Source organism: Panthera pardus, unplaced genomic scaffold (assembly GCF_024362965.1).
Source record: "Panthera pardus isolate Hobbes unplaced genomic scaffold, ASM2436296v1 HiC_scaffold_22, whole genome shotgun sequence".
NCBI lineage: Eukaryota > Metazoa > Chordata > Mammalia > Carnivora > Felidae > Panthera > Panthera pardus.
This window is the reverse complement of record NW_026526788.1, coordinates 54,845,466-54,871,322: the sequence shown is the minus strand read 5'-3', so window position 1 is coordinate 54,871,322 and position 25,857 is coordinate 54,845,466. Positions and strand designations below refer to the sequence as shown.

Sequence of the window (25,857 nt, the reverse complement as noted above, 5' to 3'; positions counted from 1 at the left end):
GCTTAATGACTAGTGGGGAGCAGATAATAGATAAGAAAGGCAATAGGCAGATACTCGCCTAAGGTCACACTGCTAGTGGATTGAAGCTCCCTGGCCATTCCACAAACCCCTGAGCGGTCAGAACTGAACCAGGCCCCCCTCCCTGTACCCTTGGGCCCTAATTCCCAGGGGCTGTTGTAATCATTCTCCTCCCACCACTGATGTCATTCAGGGAGGAGATCTGAGCAACTGCAAAGAGGACAGACCTCGGGACAAAGGAAGGTAGTCAGACAGAGATTCTTGGGCAAATGCCCACCACAGAAGCACAGGGTGTACCTCCCAACTCTCTGGCCACCAAAGACGGGAAATATAACACTGCTCTGCCCTTGCCCTGCTGTCCTTACTGAAGCCAGAATTCACTCGATTTTTCATCTCCCTGGCTACACTCTGACCGGCGGACCCTGCAAGGCTGACACGGGGAGAGCGGCTTGCACCATCAGTCCTGCCTCGTGCAACTAAGAATAGAGGAATAAAACTTGGACTTGAAAGTCCTTTAAGGCTGGAAAGCCCTGAAAGACCACCCAACCTTAGCTTCTCACTTAGGGATAACTGGAGCCCAGACAGGCCAACTGGCTGCCCAAGGCCCTACAGCCAGGCGATGGCTAAGCTGGGGCTAAGCCCTCCATGTCTGCACACCCACCCCGTTAACAGGGCTCCGGGAAGGGCTGAAGGGATATTCAGACAAAGGGACTTTCTGAGATGTTAGGTATTTAGTTGCAAATCGCCTCTCCTAGCCAGCCCAAATCTGCTCCTCACATGGTCACATCCTTTTCTTCTCTTGGGGTACACCCAGGGGTCCTGGACTGTCCACCGGCTGCCTCCCCCACAGTTTCTGTAGTTCTGCTTTCTGTTCCTTCCCTGCGTCTGTCCCCACCACCACATCTAGTCCAGCCTCCTTCCCTCTTTCCTGCGTGCCACTGCGGTCTTCCCACTGGTTCCCTGCATCTCACCACCGGCTCTGCATGAGGAGAAGCTGGCAGGCCCGGTGGCCCAGCGCGTGGCCTCCAGTGCTGAATCAGGGCTACAACTGAGCATGTGTCAGACCCACAGTTTGGAGCGCGTGTCTCTCAATGCTGGTCTCTGGTGCTGCTGCTGATCTGGAACGGAAAGGCCCAATTCACACCCTTGCCTTCACCCCTTCCCTCAAGCTCTTGCCACAGAGTCCTTCACCGTCCTTCCATTCCCATTCCCAAGACCCCTAGTCTGGTTCAACCTTCGTCTCTTTATGCCTGAGCTACTCAAACACCATCGTCATCAGCCTCCCTACCTCCAGCTTGTCACCGGGACCTACAGTGGCCTCTGTGGTTGGAGCGCCCCCTTGGCTGGCAACGAATCTGGTTTTGTTTTCTTCCCTGACTCTCCAGCGCAGCTCGTTCACTCCAGGCACCTCTGTGCCTTATGGATGCCCCTTCTAGCCATCAGCCAAGCCCTGCTTCTGGGGCTGACACACAGGCCCCAGCCTTAAGAGATGGAAGGAGGATGCCCTCTTTCATCTTCATTCTGTCACTCAAGTCCTGCTCGTCCTTCAAGGCCCAGTTCAGTCCCACTGCCACCACACAGCCTCGTGCGAGCTCATGCAGCACCCTTCCTGGAGCTTTCCCAGCATCTGACCATGATCCCAGGTGTAGGGACATTTGTCAGGAAAGTTTACACTGCCCTGGGTTGTCATCAGTGTGATACATGGCTGCCCTCCTAGACTCTAGGTCTATTCCCTCCATGGCTCAGTGAGAAGATCTTGGACTTTGGGGTCCTTTAGCCCTGGGTTAGAATCCTGGCTTTGGCCCCTAAACACTGTGAACCTAGAACAGTTTAAAACTTCCCTGAGCCTCAGCTTCCTGCTTGGAGATGAGAGTGCCGACCTATCCTTCAGGTTATTATGATCATTAAAGTAGGTTGATAGTCACACACGGCTCCCGTTGAGCCCTTACTCCTATCAGGCACCCTTCTGTGCACTTTCCCTGGGCTATTTCATTCTCTCAAAGCCCCATAATATAGGCACTATTAGTCATGTCCGTTTCAGTGACGAGAAAACAGATATCCAGAGGTTAAGCAACTTGTCTGTCACACTGCTAGCAAATGGCAGAATCGGGATTTTGATCAAGGCAGCCTGACCTGAGAGCCCAAAGCTCAAAACCCCAGTGTGCACACTGAGGTGGGGTCATCGTGTCGTTCTCACATGTCACGTAGTGCTGTGCCCACAGGCTTGTGGGGTGGGGCATGTGAATCACAAAGCCTGGGCCAGGCAAGGGGAGGAGTCCCTCCATTGTGTGGCATGGGATTGTGACACCGTAAATGGAGCCCAAGCCAGAAACACGACACAATAGAAAAGGCTCTCCCTAATAAGGAGGCTGAGCCAGCATCTCAGCTTCCTGCCAGGAAGAAACTTGCCAGGTTCTTGCGTGCAACCTTACATCTCAAGTTAAACCACCCGGCCGGTATTACGCTTGAACTTACCCTCCTGAAAACATCACCCTCTATACTTGAGGCTCTCTGGGGTCCATTTCTAAATGGTAACCATACTGTGTGGTTGCCATTACAGTAAAATAGAATTGGTATTGTTTTGAGGGTTTACTAAGACATTATCAATACCCAAGAAAACAATAAGTAACATTAATACAGCATTTACTGTATGCCAGGCTTTGTGAAGCACTTCACATGTATTGTATTACTCGATTCTCATAAAAACATGAGGCAGGCACTATTCCTACCCTTGTTGCCCTGGAGAGAAATTGAGCTTTAAGCAAAGTACCGGTCCACTGCCAAGCAGGTAGTAAAGAGCAGAGCCAGGATTTGAACCCAGGGAGCCTGGTTCTAAAACCACAACCAACCATATTAGGAGACTCACTGAGGTTCTGGACATCCCCTACTTTGGACCTAGTTCTTTGGACTCTCATGCTTTTCAGTCTGGGAAATGGCGTGAGGGCTGTGATTTTATGAGTAAGAGATTGCAAGCTGCCTGTAGGATGGGTGTAGTGGGCGGGGCACCATCAGGTAACCTCTCCCACATGATGCTGCTTTTCTCTCTTTTCAGCCTCAGTGCCCCATGATACCTGCACCGGGCCATTCTGTTTCTCCTAGGCTTTATCTGAAGCCACAGTAGAGGGCCAGGCAGTTTACATGAGATTTTAGCTGCAGGAGCCAACACAGGTACCCCGGCCCCCAGTCTACCCCCCACATTCACCAGCCACGTGGCCTCAGACAGGTTTTGCAGACTCTCTTAGCCCCAGTTTCCTCGACTCCAAAAGTGAGATCATAAGGGCACCTACCACAAAGCGCTATTTTGAGGGTAATTGTGAAAGTACACTTATCCTAGCACTGAGCACACAGGAAGTGTTCAATAAATGCAATCTATTATTATTATCCTAATTTTCATTCATTCAACTCATTTATTGGTTCATACTTTTATTACTGCGCAGGATTACAAATGTCAAAGGTCATCCAGATACAAAGGCAAACTAAACAGGCCTTGCTTTTCGGTATAGAGAGACACGAGCAAATGAATCCCAGCATCGGGCAGAATGCAGTGCCTATGTCGTCAAGGTACCAGCAGCATCTAAGAGGGAGGAGGAAGGAGTAGTGGGTTATAACCTGAGGGACTGGGGAAGGTTGTATGGCAGAGGTATGACAGGGCTTTCCCAGGAACAGGGTCTGGGGGAACAGCGTGAACGGAGCGGAGGACCACCAAAAGTGCAGGCTGGGAAGAACATGCTTCCAGTATCAGTGAACGTGGAAGGCTGTGCGAGAGAAGTCCAGAGAGGGACAGGAGATGAAGGCATTTGATGTGTTGACACAGAGCCTTGACTTCACTCCTTAGGGAGCTACTGATGATCCTTGAGGAAAGGAGCAGCATGATTCAAACTGTATTTTAAGAAAATGACTAGAAACAGTATGAAGTATGTGTGGGAGAGGAAAGATAATGGGGACAGGAGAAGGAGTTAGACAGCTCCTGCGAGTACTTTGAGCAGTGTCTGACCACAAAGTGGACCCTGGGTCCCTGAGAAAAGGTTCGGCAGGCACGGCTGATCAAGGCAGGGAAGTGCGATTTATAACATCAATTTATAAATGTTTCTATTTTAAAGGTCGAAACAAAAACATTGTGGCCCCTTAAGTGCTGATCTTCAATTATCCCCAAACTTAAGGTGTTAGAAACCTATTCCCGCTCAGTGCCAGGTATTGGGAAGAGGACTTAGTCATCTATTCTTCTGGAGTTTCTTGGAAAACCCCAGTGGTTGCAGTATACTCTAATTTGGTATACATGAGGCCAAATCATAATTTAATAATTTTTTTTTTCCGTTAATGTCAAAGTTTGACCCATTATTTGGCTCCTAGAAGAAAGCTCTGTCTTAGCGCCTATCACGTTTTTCCCATGAGAGGGCGCTGTTGCTGCCACAGTTTAAAATCCGGCCACTCTGATCTAAACACCTCCTTCAGGCCCCCATTTTTATTTTTTTATTTTTATTTATTTTTTTTAATATATGAAATTTATTGTCAAATTGGTTTCCATACAACACCCAGTGCTCATCCCAAAAGGTGCCCTCCTCAATACCCATCACCCACCCTCCCCTCCCCACCCCCCATCAAACCTCAGTTTGTTCTCAGTTTTTAACAGTCTCTTATGCTTTGCAGGCCCCCATTTTTAATGTGCAATTCTTTTCCTTGTGCCTCTTTGGAGTCTACCCAGATCTGGAGTCAGTAGCCTGCCATAGCAGGGGCTAGAAATGGCTAGAAAAGATTCTAGAGAGGCTCTGGGGGATTCAGGGACCATTCACTGGGCCCTCTAGCCATGGCTGCTCAATGGGATGCCTCTATGGGATAGTCGCTGGAGCCACACTGCCCTCTGGACCTGGGCCTGGTTGATCTGTACATAGCTGAGTAAATTGTATTTAACCTCTAATGTCAGCGTATGTGATGGGATGGATGCTAAGCTTCTCATACTCTAAATGTGTTTTGGAGTAAAGGGGGTCAAATATTCTCCTTGGCTGTCATAATTCAGATCAATTTTATTCTTCAAGATCCTCAGCTACTTGAGACCTGTTATATCCATTTTTACACTGCCTGCAGAGCCGAGGACAGGGCTTGAACCCTGGAGCTCAAAGACAGTGAGGCAGTGTGACATTGGAGTTCAGAGCATGCACTTGGAAATCTACCTACAGGGTTCAACTCCTGGCTCTATTATTTACTATCTGACCTTGGGCAAATGGCGTATTTTCTCTAGGCCTCAGTTTCCTCGTAAGGTTTTGAGGGAGCTAATTGAGTGCAAAACTCTGATGATATTGCCCAGGGTGTAGTAAAGCACCGGGTAAATGCTTTTCAATAAGAAAGTCAAAGTTAGAGCTACAGAGAATCACAGAAGTGATCCCATAGATCTTAAAACTGAGGCCCAGAGATGTTAATTGTCTTGCCTACCCTCCAACTAGTTAAGAACAGAGCCTGCATGAGAGTTTTGGTCTATCTGACTCCCTGTCCAGTGCTCTTCCTACTATACCATCCATATATTGATTCAAAGGAATCCTTAGAAGCAGCATGGTAGGGATTGCAGGTGCCTCCCGGATCGTTCTAAAGTCCCAAAAGTGTTCCTTAACAAAAATGGACATGGTTCAGATGTACTGTTTCTCTGCTCAGTGGAACGTCCCTTTATGCTTTGAGAACTGATTTTTTCAAAAAAGAGGAGTCGAAAGTGGATGAACACGAGGTATGTGTAATAACCGTTCAAGGCCAAGGAAACAGGACCAGGAAGCCCAGGGGCAAGGAAGGTGGGCACAGGGAGCTTGGGGACAGGGTGGAGCTGAGATTGACGCTTGTGCTTTCTGCTTCCCACATGCCACTGCAGAGGACCTTGCTGACGAAGAGGAGCAGTGGTCAGATGACTTTGTAAGTATTTGCTCCTGGGACCAGAAGATCATCCTTTCTGCCAGGGTCCGTGGGAGGCCTTTTGAAGGGCTTGTTTCTGAATTACATGCTCATAGTCAGCTGCACATCCCAGCAGGGAGATGGCTGGGCTGGAAAGGCCACCTACAGACAAGGCGGCAAGAACCTCATGATGGCTGACTTGACCTAGCACCCCCATGTGCCAGGCTAAGTGCTTCATCGGCATTACCTCATGTGAGCCTCCCCACAGCCCTGTGTGCAGGCATTCTTATCCCTGTCTTCAGTGCTGGTATTCAGAGTACTAACCAGCACAGCCAAAACATACGTTAGAATGTTTTTAAATATTTCTATATCAGTTGACAAATTCCTCTGCCCTGAATTCCTCAGTGTCCCATCGCTGCCTGGGCCTTATCCAGGAGCCAAACATCAAAAACCAGCATCAAAGAGTGAATGCCTGGCGCATCAGGGGGCCTCTGGGACACTCTTTAGGGCCAAGTCGGGACCTGAGCCATGCTAGTTGTCAAACATTGTGAATATCAGCCCTGCTCATTCTACAGGTAAAGAAACCAAGGCATGGAGAGTTTAAGTAACTTGCAGTTCCAAAATTCCAACCCAAGCCCTCAGGTCTCAAAACCTGGCTTTTAAACTCTAAGGTGCTTGCAGTGACCAAGAGGACAGTAGCACATGCTGGGGACCACAGACTGAGCAAGGGACCTGGCAGTGATGATACGGAAGGTGATGTGTCAGAATTAACTGTCAACCTCTCCAAGGTGGCTCTGTAGCCCACAGGGCCCCAGTGCTCACTGCTCTCTTGGGTGAAGTCTTGTAGGGACAAGACAGCCTAAAAACTTTTTTGTAACAATTATTCCTCATTTGTATCAAATTCATCCAGAATGTTAGCCTGCTGCACTCTACACTTGTTTTATCTGGACAGGATCCAAGAGGGCCTCCACACAACCACACACCCCATTTTACAGATAAGGAAACCAAAGCTAAGAGAATGAAAAGGACTTGCACACAGAAATTCAGTTACTCAGTGGCCAGTGTAATGAGAGCCCAGGACTTCAATCCAGTGCCCAGAACTGAGTCTGAGCCCAGCTCCATCCACACTGTGTACACCACCTGGAGTATATTCGACGTATCATGAGACAGGAGTATCTCCCTTCTCAACTGCAGAGCGAAGATTTGTAAAAAAGAGGGGATGACAGGGGTTCTCTGCAGGTCAGCTGGGTGTGGAGTTCCTCCCAGGGCCCGGCAGCCGCTGGTCCCTCCGAAGCGCTGCAGCTGCGCCCCCTGCTGGCCGCACGCGCCCAGCCACGTCTGAAGCAAAGTTGAGAGCTGGTCCACAACCACAGGGAAATCAAGAAAATGGAGCTCGCAGGCTGGAGAAAAAGAGCACGTGGTAGGGACTTAGAAAATACAAATAGAGTCAACCTGGAGAGGAGAGCGTGACTCGTGTCCCAAAGCCAAACAAGCAAAGAATTAAGATACCTGCCGTAATAAAGATTGAGTAAACATTCACTCACAATTATTTTGACCTTATTGGATTCCCATTGTACACAGAATGAAATCCAGGCTTGTAGCCTCCAGGCCAGATGAAATCCAGCCCCTGCAGACCTGTCCGGCCTTCCTTGCACCACCACCCCCAGCAGGGCCTTGTCCATTACGGCCCAGATGCACAGATCTGCCCTTAGTCTCACAGCAGGTCAAGGTCATGCCTGCTTGGCAATTTGACTCACAGACCTTGGGCAGACGAAGGAAGAGGGAAGAGAGGAGAAACCAAAGGACGTCCCCATTCTCCCTCATTTGCTCTGCTCCTTCTTGTCCTTCAGGCTTGGCTTAAACGTCTCCTTCTCAGGAAGGCCTTTCCTGCAGCCGAGGTAGAACCCCTCCTCCCGTTGCTCTTGAGGTCGCAGCCCAGTCCTCATGGGCGTTACAGTCTGATGGGCAGCCCCGTGTCAGCGTTGGCCTGCCAAGAGCAGCTGACACAGAGGCGCCCCTCCTCAACCTCCTCTGCCTCTTCGGCCAGCCTGGTCCTCTCAGTCAGGCTGCTCTGCCCAAGGGGCTGTGAAGACCCCTGTGTCCTTCCCAGGAGGCACACTGCTCCCTAGCCTCCAGGTGATCAAGTCTTGGGAAGCACGGTGCCTGCTCCGATGAAAACTGAGACAAAGTGGGCCGCCTGAACTATCTCCCCCTCCCAGGCACAGGCGTCTGGGCGCCTACTGATTCTTTCACTTTCCAGATGGTTATGAAGCACCCGTTTCTCAGCGCGTTAACTGCTGTCTCCCTGGGATGCTGCAGCCACAGAGACGGGCCTTTTGGTTGCCCAGGATGAGGAGGGGCCCCGACCACTTCAGGCTGGCTAGATGAGACTTTCAGAGCCGGGTTCTTGCCTCGGGCTGCTTTTCTGCTCTCACTCCACCTTCCAGGCCGCCTGTTTGAGAACAGTCACTACTTCTTCAGAACACAGAACAGCCCCAAATTATTCAACTCCTCATGCCTCAGTTTCTCTCATATGATACTGGTAAAGGGTAACTGAGGTATGCAGTACATAGAAATGTTAAAATAATCGTTATCATTCCCATTATTCTATTCACCTTAATTTCATATTCACGGTCAGGAAGGATTATTGAGCCTCACTGTCTGCTGTTACTGAAACAGGGGTTTGGGAAAATCCCCCTACAAGACTTCTCTTACCTCCCCGCTCCCTGTCCCCTCCTGACTCTTCTGCTTTAGGACAAGGACAAGGACCCTCCTTGAGTTCCTCCTTCCTTCTATTCTCTCCCAATTCTCCTCCACCACCTTGGGAAAAGTTCCCTTTTCAGCCGCCTTTCTCTCTCCCTCTCCTGGTATTCACCCTCTCCCTCTCCTGTCCTCTCCTCCATGTCCCTACAGACTCAGGAGGAAAGTGGTCCTCACTCACTCGCTCATCCATACTGCGCTCCTGTCCTGTGCTGGTCCCTGCCACAGGCCCCGAGGAGACAGCAATGAAGGAACCACTGTGTTTGTGTCACACTGTACCTGCGTCGGTGTTGTGCGATTGCAGGTGGAAGGAGACAGGCCGAAAGGCAAGTGCATCATGCATGCATTGGAAGCTCATGTACGAATCACGCAGTGTGTCAGGCCGTGTGGACAGAAGACCTCTGAAGTCTTGGATCAGATATTTCCTGCACGGGAATATACCTATGGGTGTAGAATACCTAAGCGATCTCTGAACAAAATGCACAAGAAACTAGGAACTGCACCTCTGGGGAGAAGAACTGAGAGCCTGGGAAGGAAACTTGACATCCTTTTGAACTATTGCTGTGTGAATGTATTTCCCATACATATTGAATATTCAATATTCGATCATTTCAGTGAAGACTTAGCTAAAATTTATCTTTAAAACAAGAAAAACAAAAAGAAAGAGAATGGACTCCGGGTCAGGTGGAAGCCTAGCCCCTGCAGCTTATCAGCTCTATTAAAACACACACACACACACACACACACACACACACCTCATCTCCTCAAAGGTATCTGTATATTCTATGCAAACCTTTACCCTTTCCATATTAATCTTTTTCCTCAACCGTCAGCATTCATGATAAACAAAACCTATTGGTTATTCTATTTTATTGCGTCCTTTTTCTGTCTTCTAAAAATGTATTTTATCTCCGACTGTTCTTCTTTGCAGACACACAGAGTTTCAGCCACCCTTCCTGTTAAATGGCCCACATGCTCCCCCAGGATAGTGGTTCAGGTGATAAATTCTGGAGGCAGAAAGGCCCGGCCTCAACCCCAGCTTTGCCTCTGATGGCTGCCCAACCTTGCTTAGCCAACCCTTCCAAGCCTCGCTCTCTGGTCCCTACGCTGGGGGAGCAGCTCCCGCCTCCTAACGCCAGAGCTGTCGCGATGGCTGAGCACAGACAGGGCACTGAGCATTCGGTGTGCATTTGCAGGACAGCGACTATGAACACCCGGACGAGCACTCGGACTCGGAGATGTACGTGCTCCCCGCGGAAGAGACCGGGGACGACAGTTACGAGCCGCCGCCCGCCGAGCAGGAGACGAGAACCGTTCACCCAGCCCTGCCCTTCACCAGGGGAGAGTACATAGGTGAGGCAGCCACACACACCCCCAGACCCTGGGCGCCCAGCCTGCCAGGCATGGGGGAGGGGGGTCGAGCCGGGCTGGCAGGACGCTGAGTGCCTCCCACCCTGGCCACCCCCACGTGGGTCATCTGCTCACTCACAAGCCAGGGAGCCCAGATGGAACGCTTGCCTGGAGGAGGGGGAAAGCTATCCCTTCCCAAGTCTCCAAGGGTAAAAACGGGTAAAAGACAAAAGGTGCACACCCTGACGGTTGCCCCCGCCCCACCCCAGCCCAACTCCAGATAATCCCATGAGAAATCAGCCCTGAGGTTAGTACCTGCTTCTTTGGGGGTTTCCCGCACACAAGGTTCTGGAATTTCTTTTGCGACGTCTGTGCAGAACGAGGATGATCTTCAGGGATCCCAGTATCTGCCAATGCCCCTGTTCCTTCATGCCCACCCCTACGCAGGCAGCCCACACTCTGAGTCTAGACTGTGGGTTTTCAGCTGGGAGTGGAGGTGGGTGAGGAGCTCTAAGTGTGGAATCAGCTGTAGGTTAAATGGGCACAGCTCAGGTGTCGCCTCCAGACCTGAGTGTGACTCTTACTGTCCCCCAGGAAGAAGCCTGGGTTGCAGGCGACTAAGTTCAGCAGAGGCGTGGAGGGGAGTGTGTCTGTGATGATCACGGTGACGCCAGCATTTGTACAGAGAGCCCTTACGTGCAGAGGACTCTGTGTCCATTATCACTGCCATTAACTGCCTCCTCCCGGGGCACTGAGCATGGACCCTTGCTTCATGCCACAACTCACCTGTTGAGCACCTACTGTGTGCCACAGCTACACTGAGCCCGGAGCTTTCAACAGCAAGCAAGACAGACACACTCCCGGAGTGTTTGTAGCTCACAGCGTCGTGCTTCATAGTCGTGGCCTACTTCACCCTCTCGAGAAGCTTACGGAAGAGGCATCCGTCCTCACTTTACGAAGGAGGAAAGTGAGGTTCGGAGGAGTGAACCGCTTTGGGGAGTGGCAGAGCTGGGACGCACGCTGGGCTTCTCAGCCCCCGAAGCCCTGGCTCACCAGATTTGTGACCTTGTTCAAGCAACAGAACCCTGGGAAGGAAGGGGCTGCATTAGGCCCATTTTATAGGCCAGCAAACTGCAATTAAGGGGAGGGGGCGCAGTGGCTCATTCGCGGCCACGCTCTTCAAAGTCTGTCTTGTGTATTTTGCTACTTTTGATGGGCTTAGATCTTACATTAAGAAATCCCAGCAAACTCTAAGAGCTGCAAATAAAACTAGAAAACCTGACAGAGTTATGGGCACAGCAAAGTGGCTGACCCGGAGCCCCAGCCCGACCACAACACCCAGAGGGAGCCTTCCAAGGAGACATCCAATGTGAAGTGAACGGCACACCTTGGACAGGGCAGGAGCTGGCACCGGGGGAGGGGGGGAGCGGGGGGGGGGGCGGGGGGGGGGGGGGCGGGGGGAGAGCAGGGGGTGGGCCTGGCGGCCAGGTGGTGGGGGCGGGGGGCAGCCTCATGAAGTTAAGGTGGGGCAGAAGCCAGTGTGAGTGCCTGGGCTGCTCCCAGGATGGGGACATGCCAGGTTCCTCCTGTGCTAAGCTTTCCCTACAGCGTATCAGTCTGCAACGTGCTCAGATTCCACTGAGCAGACTCCCTGTTGCCTAACGCCTCGGCCATGTCACGTCGCCGTATTGGTCCTATGGATTAGTCATCCACTCTGCCAGGCACTGCTCCCACAGCTTGCACTGCTTTCTTCCCTGTCCCTACAGTGGCCCTCTCAGGTGGATGTTATGATCCTCACTTTCCAAATGAGGAATGTGGGGGCGCCTGGGTGGCTCAGTCTTCTAAGCCTCTGACTCTTGATCTGGGCTCAGCTCATGATCTCAACGTTTGTGAGATCGAGCCTCACATCAGGCTCTGCACTGATGGCGTGGAACCTGCTTGGGATTCTCTCCCCCTCTTTCTCTGCCCCCATTCTCAAAATAAATAAATAAAATGTTTAAAACAAAACAAATGAGGAATGTGAGTCCCAGAGAGGCTGGATAATGAATAACTAGCCCAAACAGAGCTCAGCCAGTGAGGGGCAGAGCAAAGGACCCAACTCAGGGCCATTTGGCTTTGGGGCTTGTGTTCCTTCCCTGACACATGCCGAGGACAGTTCCCGACAAGGGGTAACTCAGGGGCCCTCCATGATGGAAGGGAAATCATTGAGAGGAAGAATGTGTGCGTTCACTCAGATGAGTAGCTGCAACCCTGAATCCACCTTAGGATAACCTGAGAGAGGGGCGCCTGGGTGGCTCAGTCGGTTAAGCGCCCGACTTCGGCTCAGGTCACGATCTCCCACTTTGTGATTTGGAGCCCCACGTTGGGCTCTATGCTGACAGCTCAGAGGCTGGAGCCTGCTTTGGATTCTGTGTCCCCCCCCTCTCTGTGCCTCTCCTCCTTTCACTCTCTCTCTGTCTCTCGAAAATAAACATTAAAAAATTTTTTAAACAATAATAATAAAAAAAGAATAACCTGGGAGACTTGAAACTATTAATGCCAAGACCTTCCTCACAAGTTCTTCCCAGTATGTCTGGGGTGGGGCCTGGGCCTTACCATTTTCTTAAAGTTCCCCAGGTGGTTCTTCTATGTAAGGAGGATTGAGAGTCACTGCCCTTAAGGGTTCATAGAGCAAAGGGAACCTTCGAGGAGCACACCCCTCTCGGGCCTCCCTGCTGCCAAGGTCAGCCATCCACTCTGTCTGGCAAAGTGCAGCGCTGTAGGCTCTTCTGAGTCCTGTAGCTGTCATTCTCGTGGGAGAGTGTAATGTAAGGAACAGGCAATTGAAAATTTTTGCCTAACATGTCATTTTACGCTTTTAAGGACTGCCTGGAATAATTGTTGGTGACTACATAGATGTGGGTGGTTTTATACTTGGGTGCAGGGAATGGTCCAGAGCCCCCCTCTCATTTTCTGTTTTGTCATTGTTCCTTTCAAGACAATCGATCAAGCCAGAGGCAGTCTCCGCCCTTCAGCAAGACACTTCCAAGTAAGCCCAACTGGCCTTCGGCAAAGACAAGGCTGACCTCCACTCTGCCGGCCCTGACTTCTCTTCAGAAACCTCAAGTCCCACCCAAACCCAAAGACCTTGAGGATGAGGTAACCTAAATCTGTCCTGAAGGCTTCCCAGTCCGAGTGGAAGGCAGGATGCAGGGGGAAGGGGGACCGGCCAGGACCGTCTGGCGTCTGACATGCCTTCCTCCTCCTCGCCCACCCCTCTAACTCCCCACCGTTAATCCCAAAGGTTTTCTTCTCTAAAAAACGCATGTATGGCCTTAGTTTAAGCTCGTTCATTCCCAGCGCGTATGGGTGATACCAGCACTGGATCTGTGCCCCTCTGATTAGCCTCTTCGGGGGTTTCCTGTGAATCTTCTCCTTCCTCCATAAATTTCTCTATCTTTACTCTCCTTTGCTTCTCTGCCCTGCCTCCTCTCCACTTCTCCACATTTCTCTTGCAAGGTGCACAGGAGCGCGGGAGGACAAATAACAGAGACCCTAGTCGTCAGAGACCCCACACAACGTGCATAAGAGCCCACACCTCACTTCCCGCTGGCAGCCCTTGCCTCTCACCCCCTTTTCCCTCAGCTGCCGCTACCCAGGGACCCACCTTTGCAGATTGTCCAGGACTCGACTCTGGGTTTCACTCAACAATCTCCCCTCTGGCAGCACCAGCTTTTTATACGTCTTATTCCCTATGGAATTGCTCCTATTTGAAAACTAACCGGTAAACTCATTCAGACTGTTGTAGGAATGACTGATAAGGCCTAATATGTTGTGGCTCCCAGAGGTCCGCGCATTGTAAATAAGGGCAAAGTGAAGCCCTCGAACTTAGCCATCAGAACAACCCTATACCAGAACTCAGAAACGAAATCACAATAAAGGCAACTTCTAACCATAATCTTACTGCAGCTTTTGAAGAAATGACTTGTTTCTAAATGCCTAGAGGTGATAAAACCTATAGTGTATAAATATGTTGTAAAAACACCTTCATTTCCACCTTGATATAATTTATAGCCCAGCAGGGGAGGGAAAAGAGAAACTTTACTTTTTTTTTTTTATCTTTATTTTTCTTGAGAGAGAGACAGGGTGTAAGCAGGGGAGGAGCATAGAGAGAGGGAGACACAGAATCTGAAGCAGGCTCCAGGCTCTGAGCTGTCAGCACAGGGCCTGATGGGGGGCTTGAACCCACAAACAGCGAGATCATGACCTGAGCCAAAGTCGGACGCTCAACTGACTGAGCCACCCAGGCACCCCAAGGGAAACTTTTAAATAAAATAGTGGCGGCATTTAGGCCCAAATTCCTGCTTTGACCCGTATTAGCTGTGCGACTTTGGGCGAGCCAGATAACCTCTCTGAGCCTCGGTTTTTAATCTCTTCAGATTATTTTAAGGATTTAGTGTTAGAACAGCACTAACTACAGTGCCTCACCCATAGAAGGATTCCCTGTGTCGTATGTTCCTTTCTAGCATATTCTAGATTCTTTACAAAATCCAATTTTCTAGTTTCTCCTGAAAACTGAAAGCCTGGGCAACACTGGGCCAGTCATGGCCTCAAAGCCGCTGAGCCTCATGGCAGTCCTCCGGCTCAGCTGTGAATCCCTGACCTTGTTTCCATTGGTCATAGTCCCCACCACTCGTCCAAGGCATGAACATGCCCTTCCTCTGCACACGTCCCCATGTCTCCCTGCCTGCCTCTGGAAGCGTTTTACTTTATGACTTTACTCTAGGGACAGTTTAAGTTTAAGTCAGAAAGTCAGCTGACAGAGAGAGAAAGGAGGTTTGCCAGTCCTCTGTCTGTCTGTCTGTCTGAGAGGTGATGCTGACCTTTTGGGGTGAGAAGAGGGTGGCAGGAGGAAGCCGAGCAGGGGACAGGATGCAGAGACCAGCTGTTAGGGGCTCACTGTGAATTCTTTCAGTGCTTGGCAAATCTATATGAAGATATAAATTCAGACACAGCATACAAATGAATACCGTGTGTGTTATATAAGGCTCTCCGTTTCTGTGAATAGCTGACAGCAGACCCCCGTGGGGAGAGGCAGAGTTTTGCTAATAGTAGCCTTGTGGAGGTGGCTCAGGCAAGTTTGAACCAGTGGGAAAAGGAGAAGTACGGAGGCGGCTGCATTCTGGAATGGGCAGATGGACAGTCAAGATAAGAAAGAGGTTAAAAGCGAAAAAAATAGGCCAACATTAAGATCTGGCTGAACCATTAGATAGGAAAAGAAGAAGTCAAGCACAAGCATAAATAACTAAAAATACTTAGCTCTGCTGTACAGGTTACAGGAAGAGTATGGGGTACAGGCTAACCAGAGAGCTGGGGAGGGAGCAAAACATGGGAGGAAGAAGCACCTGTGCCCTAATGACACGAGTGGCCGTCACTTGAGTGCTAGGTGTCCACTGGTGTTCGGAGCACTTTGTATTTATCCCATTAAACTCTCCCAAGAACGCTACGAAATCTGTACTATTATCTCCCCATTTTACAGATAAGGAAATGGTACAGATGAGGCGCAAAGGGGTTGAGGAACTTGTCCGAGGTCACAGAGGCCAGGTGTGGAGGTGAAGGAAGAGATGAGAAATAGCAATTATGAAGAGAGGGTAGAAATAAGACAGAAAGAGAAGGGGAAGGCAGGAAGGTCCTAGAATGTAGTGGATAAGAGTATGGGCGCTCGATCCTTGAACTGATACTTGAACCCCAGCTCTTCTACTTTTTACCTATGAGGACGTGAGCCAGCTACTTCACTTCTCTGGGCCTCAGTTTCTTCAAGTTTCTTCATCTTGAAATGCAGCCGATAGTAGCACCTATATTATTGGGTGGTTCTAAGGATTGAGTGAAATAACACATGTAGAGTGCTCAGATGAGTTCCTGGCAGTAAGTGCTCAGTAAATGTTTGGTTTTTGTTTCTCCTGGTATCCTCCTTGGCTACCCCCCAGATGGGTGGTAAAAACCACATTTGGGATCTGATCATCTCATTTGCTTCATGTCAGCATAAAATCACTTCCTCCCCTCATTTTCTGGTCAATTGATCATTGACAAGGTTGCCATGACCATTCGGTGGGGAAAGAATTGTTTTTTTAATTTTTTTTTTTAACGTTTTATTTATTTCTGAGACAGAGAGAGCCAGAGCATGAACGGGGGAGGGTCAGAGAGAAAGGGAGACACAGAATCTGAAGCAGGCTCCAGGCTCTGAGCTGTCAGCACAGAGCCCGACGCGGGGCTCGAACTCGCGGACTGCGAGATCATGACCTGAGCCGAAGTCGGACGCTTAACCGACTGAGCCAGCCAGGCGCCCCAAGAATTGTTTTTTTAAAAAAATGTGCTAGGAGACCCGTATATCCACATACGAAAACATAAGAGTGGCCCCCGTCATATGATAGACAAAAAGTAACCAAAAATAGATCATAGGCCTAAAGGTAAGGGCTAAAACTATAATATTCTTAGAAGAGAACAAAGGTATAAATCCCTACAACCTTGCATTAGGCAGTAGTATCTTAGATACATCACCAAAAGCAGAAGCAACAACAGAAAACTTAGTTAAAATGGGCTTCAAAATGTAAAGCTTTTGTGCTACAAGTGACACCACCAAGAAATAAGAACAACCTACAAAATGGGAAAACAGTTTTGCAAATTATGTATTTGATAAGAGGTTTCTATCTAGAGCATTTAAAGAACCCAACCCAATAATAAACCCAATAATAAAAAAGACAGACAACCCAATTAAAAATAGGCAAAGGAGTCGAGTAGACTTTTGCCTAAAGAAGCTATAAAAAGGGGCAGTAAGCATTCAAAAAGAGGCTCGACCTCATGAGCCATCAGGGAAATGCGAGTCAAAGCCATAATTAGATACCACTTTACATCTCAGGATGGTTCTATTCCAAAAGGCGGACAGTCACAAGTGTCGGTGAGGATGCGGAGAAATCGGAGCGCTCGCACACTGCTGGTGGGAACGAAGAGGGTACAGGCACTGTGGCAAACAGTCTGGCAGTTCCCCAGACTTAAACACAGAGCTACTGTACGACCCAGCAATTCCACCACTGGGTATATTCCCGAGAGAAACGTACATCAACACAAAGACGCACACCAATGTCCACAGCACCATTATTCATAAAAGCCGGAAAGTGAAAACAACCCAAAGGTCCACCTGAATAATCAAAATGTGTTATATTCATATAACGGACTATCATTTGGCCATACAAGTGAGTGAAAGACTGACACATGATACGTGGTTGAAACCGGAAATTACTATGCTGTATGAAAGAAGTCACAAAAGACTATCTGTCGTGTGACTCCATTTCTAGGCAGTGCCCAGAATGGGCAGCTCTTAGAGACAGAAGGTAGATCAGTGGTTGACTGGGTCCGGGAAGGGATGGATGAGAAGTGACTAATGAGCACAGGGCTCCTGTTTGGGGGGATGAAAATGTGCTCGAATTAGATTAGGGTGATGCTTGCACACTCTGCGAATATACTAAAAACCACCCAACTATACACTTTACAAAGGGGAATTTAATGGTGTGTGAATTCTGTCTCAACAAAGGTATTTTCAAAATCCTTCCTCCCCAGACGATGAACGTGGAATGTACAGCCTCCTTCTCACTCGTTTCCGTACTTCTTCCAGGCTGATTATGTGGTTCCTCTGGAGGATGAAGACGAAAACTACATTCATCCCACAGAAAGCAGTTCACTCCCAGCTGAAAAAGGCAAGCGTTTGCAGTTTTAAGCTTTTTGCGGTGGATGGGGGCGCGCGAGGCTGTCTGGTGACAAGCACCAACAGGGGGACAGAAAGTCCGGGCCCAGGCCTCTCTCCTCTGTGGTCACGACATCTGCCTTCCGTGGGGGCCGAGCAGAGGCATCAGGGAGAGACCCACCTCTGTCCCGCCCTCGGTCCCCCAGGCCCTTCCACCCTGTCATACTCCCATCTCCAGTTATGAAGGCAGCTAGGTTCTTATTTAACTGTCCTCACGTAGAATGGATTTCTCATAAAACTGAATCCTCACAAAGCCGCAGGCCACCGTGTTGGCCTCACGAATATGGCACCGGAACAGTTTCTGCAGAGGACTGAAGAAGGAGCGAGATATGCCCGACTCTTTACATGTAGTGCTATCCCAAGCGATGAGAAACGTTTTGTTTGTAAGCCTTCCGTGGTGTAACAGGTGCCATTACAAGTGGTCTTTAGAAGCCGGTGCCACATACCCCTGGACCGGGAGCAGAGCAGGGTGTGTTGACTCTGGAGCGAGTCACTGTGGAGAACACGATGCCTCTTCAAGTAACATTACTCACCTGATAAATGAGTCCAAAGTGGTCATTCTCTGTTTTTACTCTGCCATTCTGTAGCAACCCCCTCCTTCACTCCCCAAATACTACCAGCAACTTGAAGGCCCTCCTGAGCTACCCATCACCATGAAACCACAAATAGGTGTTAAATTGCGCCCCCAAACCCCACAGAATCCAAGAGATTGATTATTCCCTCAATCATTAATACATTTACTCTAACGATGCTTCTTCAGAGAAGGCTTCTTTTCATGGCTTGTGTGTTTAACAGTTGTGTTTCCCGTTCTTTACAAATTTCCTGGTCTGACCCATCGTTCCCACGATGCATTTTTCCATAAGTGTGAATCTCCCTCAACAAACTGTATTTATCATTGTTATATATATATATATATATATATATATATGCATGTATTTGTGTGTTTAAGCTCCCACGGTGAATAGATCTACGAAACCAAATAACGCATCGAAGCCAGCCTCTCCTCCTGGGACAGCGTCAGGTAAAGTATAGGCGTGATTCGATGCTTTGTGTGTGTGTGTGTGTGTGTGTGAAACGATTGCATCTGGGGGGTTGGTTTTTAAATCTATCCCAAACAACACAAACAACTCAGATCAAGTATTAAGAAATAATCGCTTGTGTTTCCAAATTTCTTCATAAATTGTGACAGAAGGCCTTGGGCTCATCCTCATCCACTGTCTCGTAGCACCTATGTTGAGGGGCCCTCTCCCCCATATCCCAAGGCCTCTGTTAGACAGTCCTGGCTTTTCTCCTACTTCTTTGGGTACTTTTCTGGCTCCTTCTTTCCCCCTCCCCTGACTGAGGGTGTCTTCACTGTTCAGTCCTCAGCCCTCCACTCTTCTTTCAGAATATTGTGGTGGTTAAAAGCTTGGGTTGGAATCCTGGTGCTCCCAGTTGCCAGCTGTACCACTTTGGGCCTGTCCTTTGCCTCTCCAATCTTCAGATTTTCTCCTCCGTAAATGGAGATAATAGCCCCTGCCCTGTGACAGGAGAATTCTGGAATTGCCCAGGAAATCTTTAATGCGGTGCCTGGCACATGGCACATGCTTGGGAAAGAATATTCTCTTTCACTTCTTTGGGGTCCATCCATTCTTCTGGCCTCAGTTCTCTTGTCCAAGCCAATAATTCTCTGGTGTGCAACTTTTTAACTATAAACAAGCTTTTTAAAAATGTTTATTTTTGAGAGAGGGGAAAGAGAGAGAGAAAGAGAGAGAGAGGGGGGTGGAGGGGCGGAGAGAGGGAGACAGAGGATCCAAAGTGGGCTCTGCGCTGACAGCAGAGAGCCTGATGCGGGGCTCAAACCCACAAACTGTGAGATCACGACCTGAGCCGAAGCCAGATGCTTAACTGACTGAGCCACGCAGGCGCCCCGTGGTGTGCAACTTTGACCTAATTTCTCTTCTGAACAACTTGACATACCCAGGGCCTCAAGCTCAATGCCTTCATCAGCTCTCTGCCCTTAGCATGGCCCTGTTCCTCTGTGCATGTCGGCCTCCAGGTCACATGCCTGAGGGCCTGTGTTCTTTCCAAAGTCTGCCATTTCTTTTTCTTGAATTTGCTCTCCCGTTTTCATTGCCACTACCTTAGTCTAGGCTTCCTTTACTTTGTCACTTCATACCTTCTGTCTCCTGTGTTCGAGCGTCCACTTAGCCATACCCTTGCCTTTTGGCTCTCTCCTTAGTCACTGAGATGAGTTTCTGAATGCCTCCAAATGCTGCCAGTTTTATTCATTTGTTTTCCATTAATCTAGTATAGCTGTATTTTAATACTAGAGGCACCAGAAGAAACCAAACCTGAACAAGAAAATAATTTCCTGGTTATGTGACTGGTGGACATGGACGGGAGGAAGTACAGGAAGAGGAAGGAAGTGAGATAATTTGGGAGGGACGAAACCTGAACAGTTAGAATGAGTTTCTGAGTTTGCAAACAGCAGTTTTCAGAGATGATTTTTATAAAAGGAATGTTCAGACTACTTGCCTGTGTCTCTGTATAACTGTCCACTAGCCTTTGAAGACTACGGATAATGCCCAGATAGGCATCATGAAAATGCTAAGGCTTCGACTGGTATTTCTGTCCGCACCATGATAGTTGCCTCTGCTAATGGATGCTGCTTTTGGCTCTTTGATGGCTAAGAAGGTACTTGGCGAGGATCACACCGTGAATTAGGTGCAGGGGCAATGTCTCCCTCTACTCGATGCTCCATACAGAGAAGCACAGTTTCAGGCCAGCACAGACTCCAAAGCCAGAGGGCTCAGATCTGGATTCCGACTTGTGCCAGGTGCCAGACCTCAAACAGGCTAAGCAATCTGTACGTTTCTTAGTTTTCTCCTCTGAAAACATGGGAGGAGAAAATGGCACCTATGCCTAAGGGAGCATGAAAATTAAGTCGAGTAAACGTATATGAATCCCATTCATAAAGTGAGAGCTCTTTGTTATTATTATTACCATTCTTTGGAATCCTTTGTTTAGCATGTCTTAATTTGTGACCAGTCTGGCGGAGTGCCCTGTACACATCCCAGGGAACAGTTGTTTCTTTCTTTCTGCATAAAGTTTTACCCTGCATCAGAGTGTCTCAGCCTCCACACAGTTGGTATTTAGGGCTAGATCATTCTTTGTTGTCCTAACTGCCCTGTGCACGTGAGATGTTTAGCAACATCCTTGGCCGCCTCTGCCCCAAATAGGTGCCAATAACATCATCTCCCCAGTAGTGATAAGCTAAGGTGTCTCCAGACATGGCCAAATGTCCCGGGGGCAGGAGGGACAAAGTATTCCTAGTTAAGAACCACTGGTCTAAACAAACTGAAAGACTGACATTTTTTAGTGATTTATTTCTAAACGTGATTTAGAAGACAGCTGTGCACCCCCTGGCTGATTTGCAGCTTTTGTCAGAAGAGGGTAGACAGGGGATGCACTTCTGAACTTCCTCTAAGTAAGTAGCATTTAAAAAGGGATCTATCTGCTAATTTCCTAAGATAGGGAAGGAGTTTGGGGAATTTACGATCCCCTGTTAATATGCAAGTTGAACGTTACCTGTAAGCCAAACTGTTCTGAAATTGTTAAATTAAATCTCTTTATTTGGTAAGAGCTCATACAGGGCCTGAGAGTAAGCGATGCTCCAGCTGGTGTGCAAGCCCCACTAATAATACCAGGATTTCTAGAACAGCTAGGAAAGAGTTGGAAATCCCGAGGGCTTACGGTGCCAACATTGGGATTGTTAAGGATAAGAAAACTTGCCAACGTTGGGGCGCCTGGGTGGCTCAGTCGGTTGAGCATCTGGCTTCAGTTCAGGTCATGATCTCGCAGCTCGTGGGTTCGAGCCCCGCCTCAGGCTCTGTGCTGACAGCTGGGAGCCTGGAGCCTGCTTCAGATTCTGTGTCTCCCTCTCTCTCTGCCCCAACCCACTCGCATTCTGTCTCTGTCTCTCTCAAAAATAAATAAACATGAAAAGAAAAGAAAAGAAAAGAAAAGAAAAGAAAAGAAAAGAAAAGAAAAGAAAAGAAAAGAAAAAACTTATCAACATTGTATGTAGAACCAAAGAGAGGATGATACATAAAATACATGTGGTAGAAGGAAAAACTGAGAGTAAGTCATTTTCCTAGTCGAGAACTTTGGTAAGCACCAGCCATGCAAACATTAACATCATTTTTTGCTCAATACAATGAAAACAAAGCTGATTTTTTTTTCTTATCATTATGCTTTTGGACACATCTCCCTCTGTCGCATTTCCAATTTCTCCTCTGGAGTATTCCAGCCAAGAATTTGGCTTCACCAGAAAGCAAGGATCCTGGTCACAAAGAGGGGACCAGGTTGTCCCCCCCCCAAGCATGCCCTTAGGTCTGACCTCAGGCCCAGAGCAGCAGAGAGCCGGTCTATGAAATAGGACATCCATTCTGCATCTTCCCACAAAAGCACCACTCAGTTTCACCAATCTTTCCTCAAGTAAAGGAGAAACAGCAAGTGAATCTGACCTGCCAGATCAGAGCCCACAGTAACACTAGGAGGCATTGGCCAGAGAGGAAAGGTACCCACCTGGCTTGAAACTCAGGTAGCCTTGCTTTTCAAGCCCAGCCCTGCCACTTAACCTCTCTGAGCCTCCGTTTGCTCCATGTGATGTTATGTGACGCTTCGAGATGGCACATTGAAAGTACCCGCAGTGCCCAGCAGTGCCCAGCACCTGGAGACACTGTGGTGGTTGGTAACAAGACGCTAAAACAAAAATAGCAGTAATCATATTTACTGACCTTTGTGAGTTATAGTTTACATATTATAACACTCACTTGTTTTACATGTATACTGCAGGATTTTTTTCTATTTTCAGTCACTTTATTTATTTATTATTATTATTTTTTAAATATAATTTGTTGTCAAGGTAGCTAACATACAATGTATACACTGTGCTCTTGGTTTCGGGGGGAGATTCCCATGATTCATCGCATACATAAAACACCCAGTGCTCATCCCAACAAGTGCCCTCCTCAATGCCCATCTCCCATTTTCCCCTCTCCCCTGCCCCCTCATCAAGCCTCAGTTTGTTCTCTATATTAAGAATCTCTTACGGTTTGCCTCCCTCTCTGTTTGAAACTATTTTTTCCCCTTCCCTTCCTCTTAACTTCTGTTAAGTTTCTCAAGTTCCACATATGAGTGTAAACATATGATATCTGTCTTTCTCTGACTGACTTATTTCACTTAGCATAATACCTTCCGGTTCCATCCATGTTGTTGCAAATGGCAGGATTTCATTCTTTCCCATTGCCAAGTAGTATTCCATTGTATATATAAACCACATCTTCTTTATCCACTCATTAGTCGATGGACATTTGGGCTCTTTCCATAATTTAGCTATTATTGATAGCACTGCTATAAACATTGGGGTGCATGTGCCCCTATGATCAGCACTCACGTATCCCTTGGATGAATTCCTAACAGTGCTATTTCTGGGTCATAGGGTAGATGTATTTTTAATTTTATGAGGAACCTCCACATTGTTTTCCAGAGTGGCCGCACCAGTCTGCATTCCCACCAACAGTATACTGCACTATTTTTTATAAATCACTACATTTACAGAGTTTTTTAACCATCACTACAATCCAGTTGTAGAAAATCTCCTTGCCCACACCAACTCCAAAAGATCCTTTATGCCCATTTTTGGTGAATGTTCTTCCCACCCCCAGCCCCAGGCAACCACTGATCTGCTTCCTGTTGCTGTAGATTGGCCTTTTCTGAACATCTCATATAGCTGGAGTCATATAGTAGGAAGCCTTCTCCCTCTGGCTCTTTTCACTTAGCGTAATGTTTTTACCTCAAATACTTTCAGTCCCTTTCCAGAAATATTAGTTTATATTTGGCGAATTCTTTACATTTTCCAGGTTCCCCTCTCGTCTTACCACAATAACTGTGAGGTAGGTACTGTCGTGCTTGTGTCCCCATTTCACAGTGGGGGAGACTGAAACGCAGTGACTTGTAAGAGGTCACCCAGCCCATCTGGTGGCAAAGAAATAACTAGAACCCTGTCCTGGTGTGAGACCATGGGTTTCCCACCGGCACTTATGGTACCACCACAGGGGAAGGCGGCATGCTCCTCCCTCTCTGATAGCAGAAGTTGTTTATGAGCCAGGACGGGGGAAGGGACATGTTGGCAGACTGTTTGAAGATATGAAGGAAAGGGAAGCTCCGTAGAGAAGCCAGGCAGTAAAAATATGACAACAATGTACCCCAGGCCAGATGAGCCTTTGGCATCGAAAGAGAGGGAAAACCCCAGGGAGGAAATTCTGACTCAGACCTTCTTTCTATTTCCTTACTTTTCGGACGAGCGTTTTTCCCCCTCCGTCCCTGAAACCCTCCATCAAGATCTATGAGTAGCCAAGGGTATTTTAATAGCATCAGTCAGGTATTGAGAATTTGAAGGACAACATCCATTTGGTTGGTTCACCAACCAGTGAAACACACTTGGACTCACACTTCATATTCAGATGGCATCTCAGTTTATTGTCATATGAAATGGTAAAAATTCTGAACATAGTCTCTTTTGCAAAAGTTCTTAAAAGTCACATCAAGATTGGGTTAACATGTAAGTGAGAGTCCTGTGGAGGGCCGTTCCGGGCCTTCGTGGAAACTAGTTCTGTGTAAGGACTGTGTGTAGAAGAGGAGTGGATGGGCTCTAAGCGAAAGCCTGAAGGCCTCTCTCTCTCTAAACTACATGAGAATGAGCTTTATGATCTCTATTTTTCATGCCTGTGGAGGCCTTTTTCTTTTTTGTGTTTGGCGTAGGTGGTCCTGTGAGGTGAAGCGGCATGGCGGGCGTATGTCCTCATGTTGCAAATTCCGAGGGGGCACAGGCCTATCTCTGCGTCTTCACCTCTTCCACAACCCCTGACATAGTGCTCTTCACGTACCAGGTTCTCAGTAATTCTTAGTAGGCGATTACTGCCTCAGCACTCACCGATATGTGCTTTATCTCGCAAACTAAAATAATACATACTGAGGGCAGGTCCAACCTATATTTCCAGAGCATCCCCTGTAGGTCCAGTAGGAACTGTGGGCTTAGAAATGTAGTCGTTTCTTAACAAAATGCGTATTCGGTTCACTTTAAGTCAATAAAGCGCTTTTGTCTCACTGGGCCGTGACGCCCAGGCAGGTGAGCATCAGCCTGAGAGAAGGCAGCCGGGAGACGCAGAGGGGAGCTGGCTTGGTGTCTGGCTCTCTCCCTCCTGGCCTGCTCTGTCCTGGTGGTGAAGCTCTGCCTGTCTCCGTTCCTCCATCATGACCGTCTGCCCCCTGCCTTAGGTAGCGGGAGGGCAGTGCAGTGCAGCAGACGAGGCCCGCTGGGTCCCTTCTGTGACTCTGGAAGATGCGATTAGGCAGTAGCTTGTTACTTGTCTCAATCTGTCTGTGCAACGGGCAAAAAGGCCTGAGAATTCAGAGATGAATGAACAGCCTGTGAATGTGAGGTGTATATGGTGTATGTCGGTGTGATTGCGAATGAACAGTGCATATGGGCTCGTAGTGGGAGTGGTGGGTCTGTCACTTTGTCCCTAGGCACTGCTGGTGTGCACATCTGTGCAGTGTGTGTGTATACAGATGCAGGTATGAGCTCTTGGCTCCTTCCTATAGGAACACTGTGGGGCTTTCACTGGGCCCACAGAATCAGGGGTTCTGTACTTGTGCCATGGAAGAGAAGGTCATTTAGAAATATTAAGATGGAGTCCCTACTTCTCATTCTGGTTCTGAGCTTATAAATTGCCATCATTTAGATATTTCATCACCTTTGCCTATAGGCTTTCCCCAATAGCTTCTGTGTAACCCCCTATACATGCTTAACTGAAAAAAACCAAAAATGTGCCTACATCTCTGAGCCTGCTGGAAAGGCCAGCCTCACTGTGACCGTCAGCCCCAGGTTCAGGACTCGGAGACTAACCTGTGTGTATGTTTGTGCAGGTCGTAACAGCGGGACCTGGGACGCCAAGTCACCTTCTCCTGCTGCGCCGTCCCCGATGCCCCGGGCCGGGTGAGTACCTGCTGTGGAGAAGCAGCTCTGCGAGATG

General features: G+C 48.5%; 1 protein-coding gene across 2 annotated transcripts in view; it reads left to right on the top strand.

Moving 5' to 3' along the window:
- The window catches only part of BLNK (B cell linker), a 74,871-nt gene that overhangs the window by 30,624 nt on the left and 18,390 nt on the right, over window positions 1–25,857 (top strand). The window contains exons 4-10 of one of the 2 annotated variants that reach the window (XM_053909778.1): window positions 5,870–5,910; window positions 9,581–9,646; window positions 9,846–10,002; window positions 12,977–13,137; window positions 17,648–17,729; window positions 18,726–18,797; window positions 25,751–25,820. In XM_053909778.1, the coding sequence (XP_053765753.1) occupies window positions 5,870–5,910; window positions 9,581–9,646; window positions 9,846–10,002; window positions 12,977–13,137; window positions 17,648–17,729; window positions 18,726–18,797; window positions 25,751–25,820 (649 nt within the window). The remainder of the gene's footprint in view (window positions 1–5,869; window positions 5,911–9,580; window positions 9,647–9,845; window positions 10,003–12,976; window positions 13,138–17,647; window positions 17,730–18,725; window positions 18,798–25,750; window positions 25,821–25,857) is intronic. The other variant, XM_053909780.1, reaches the window with a different exon arrangement.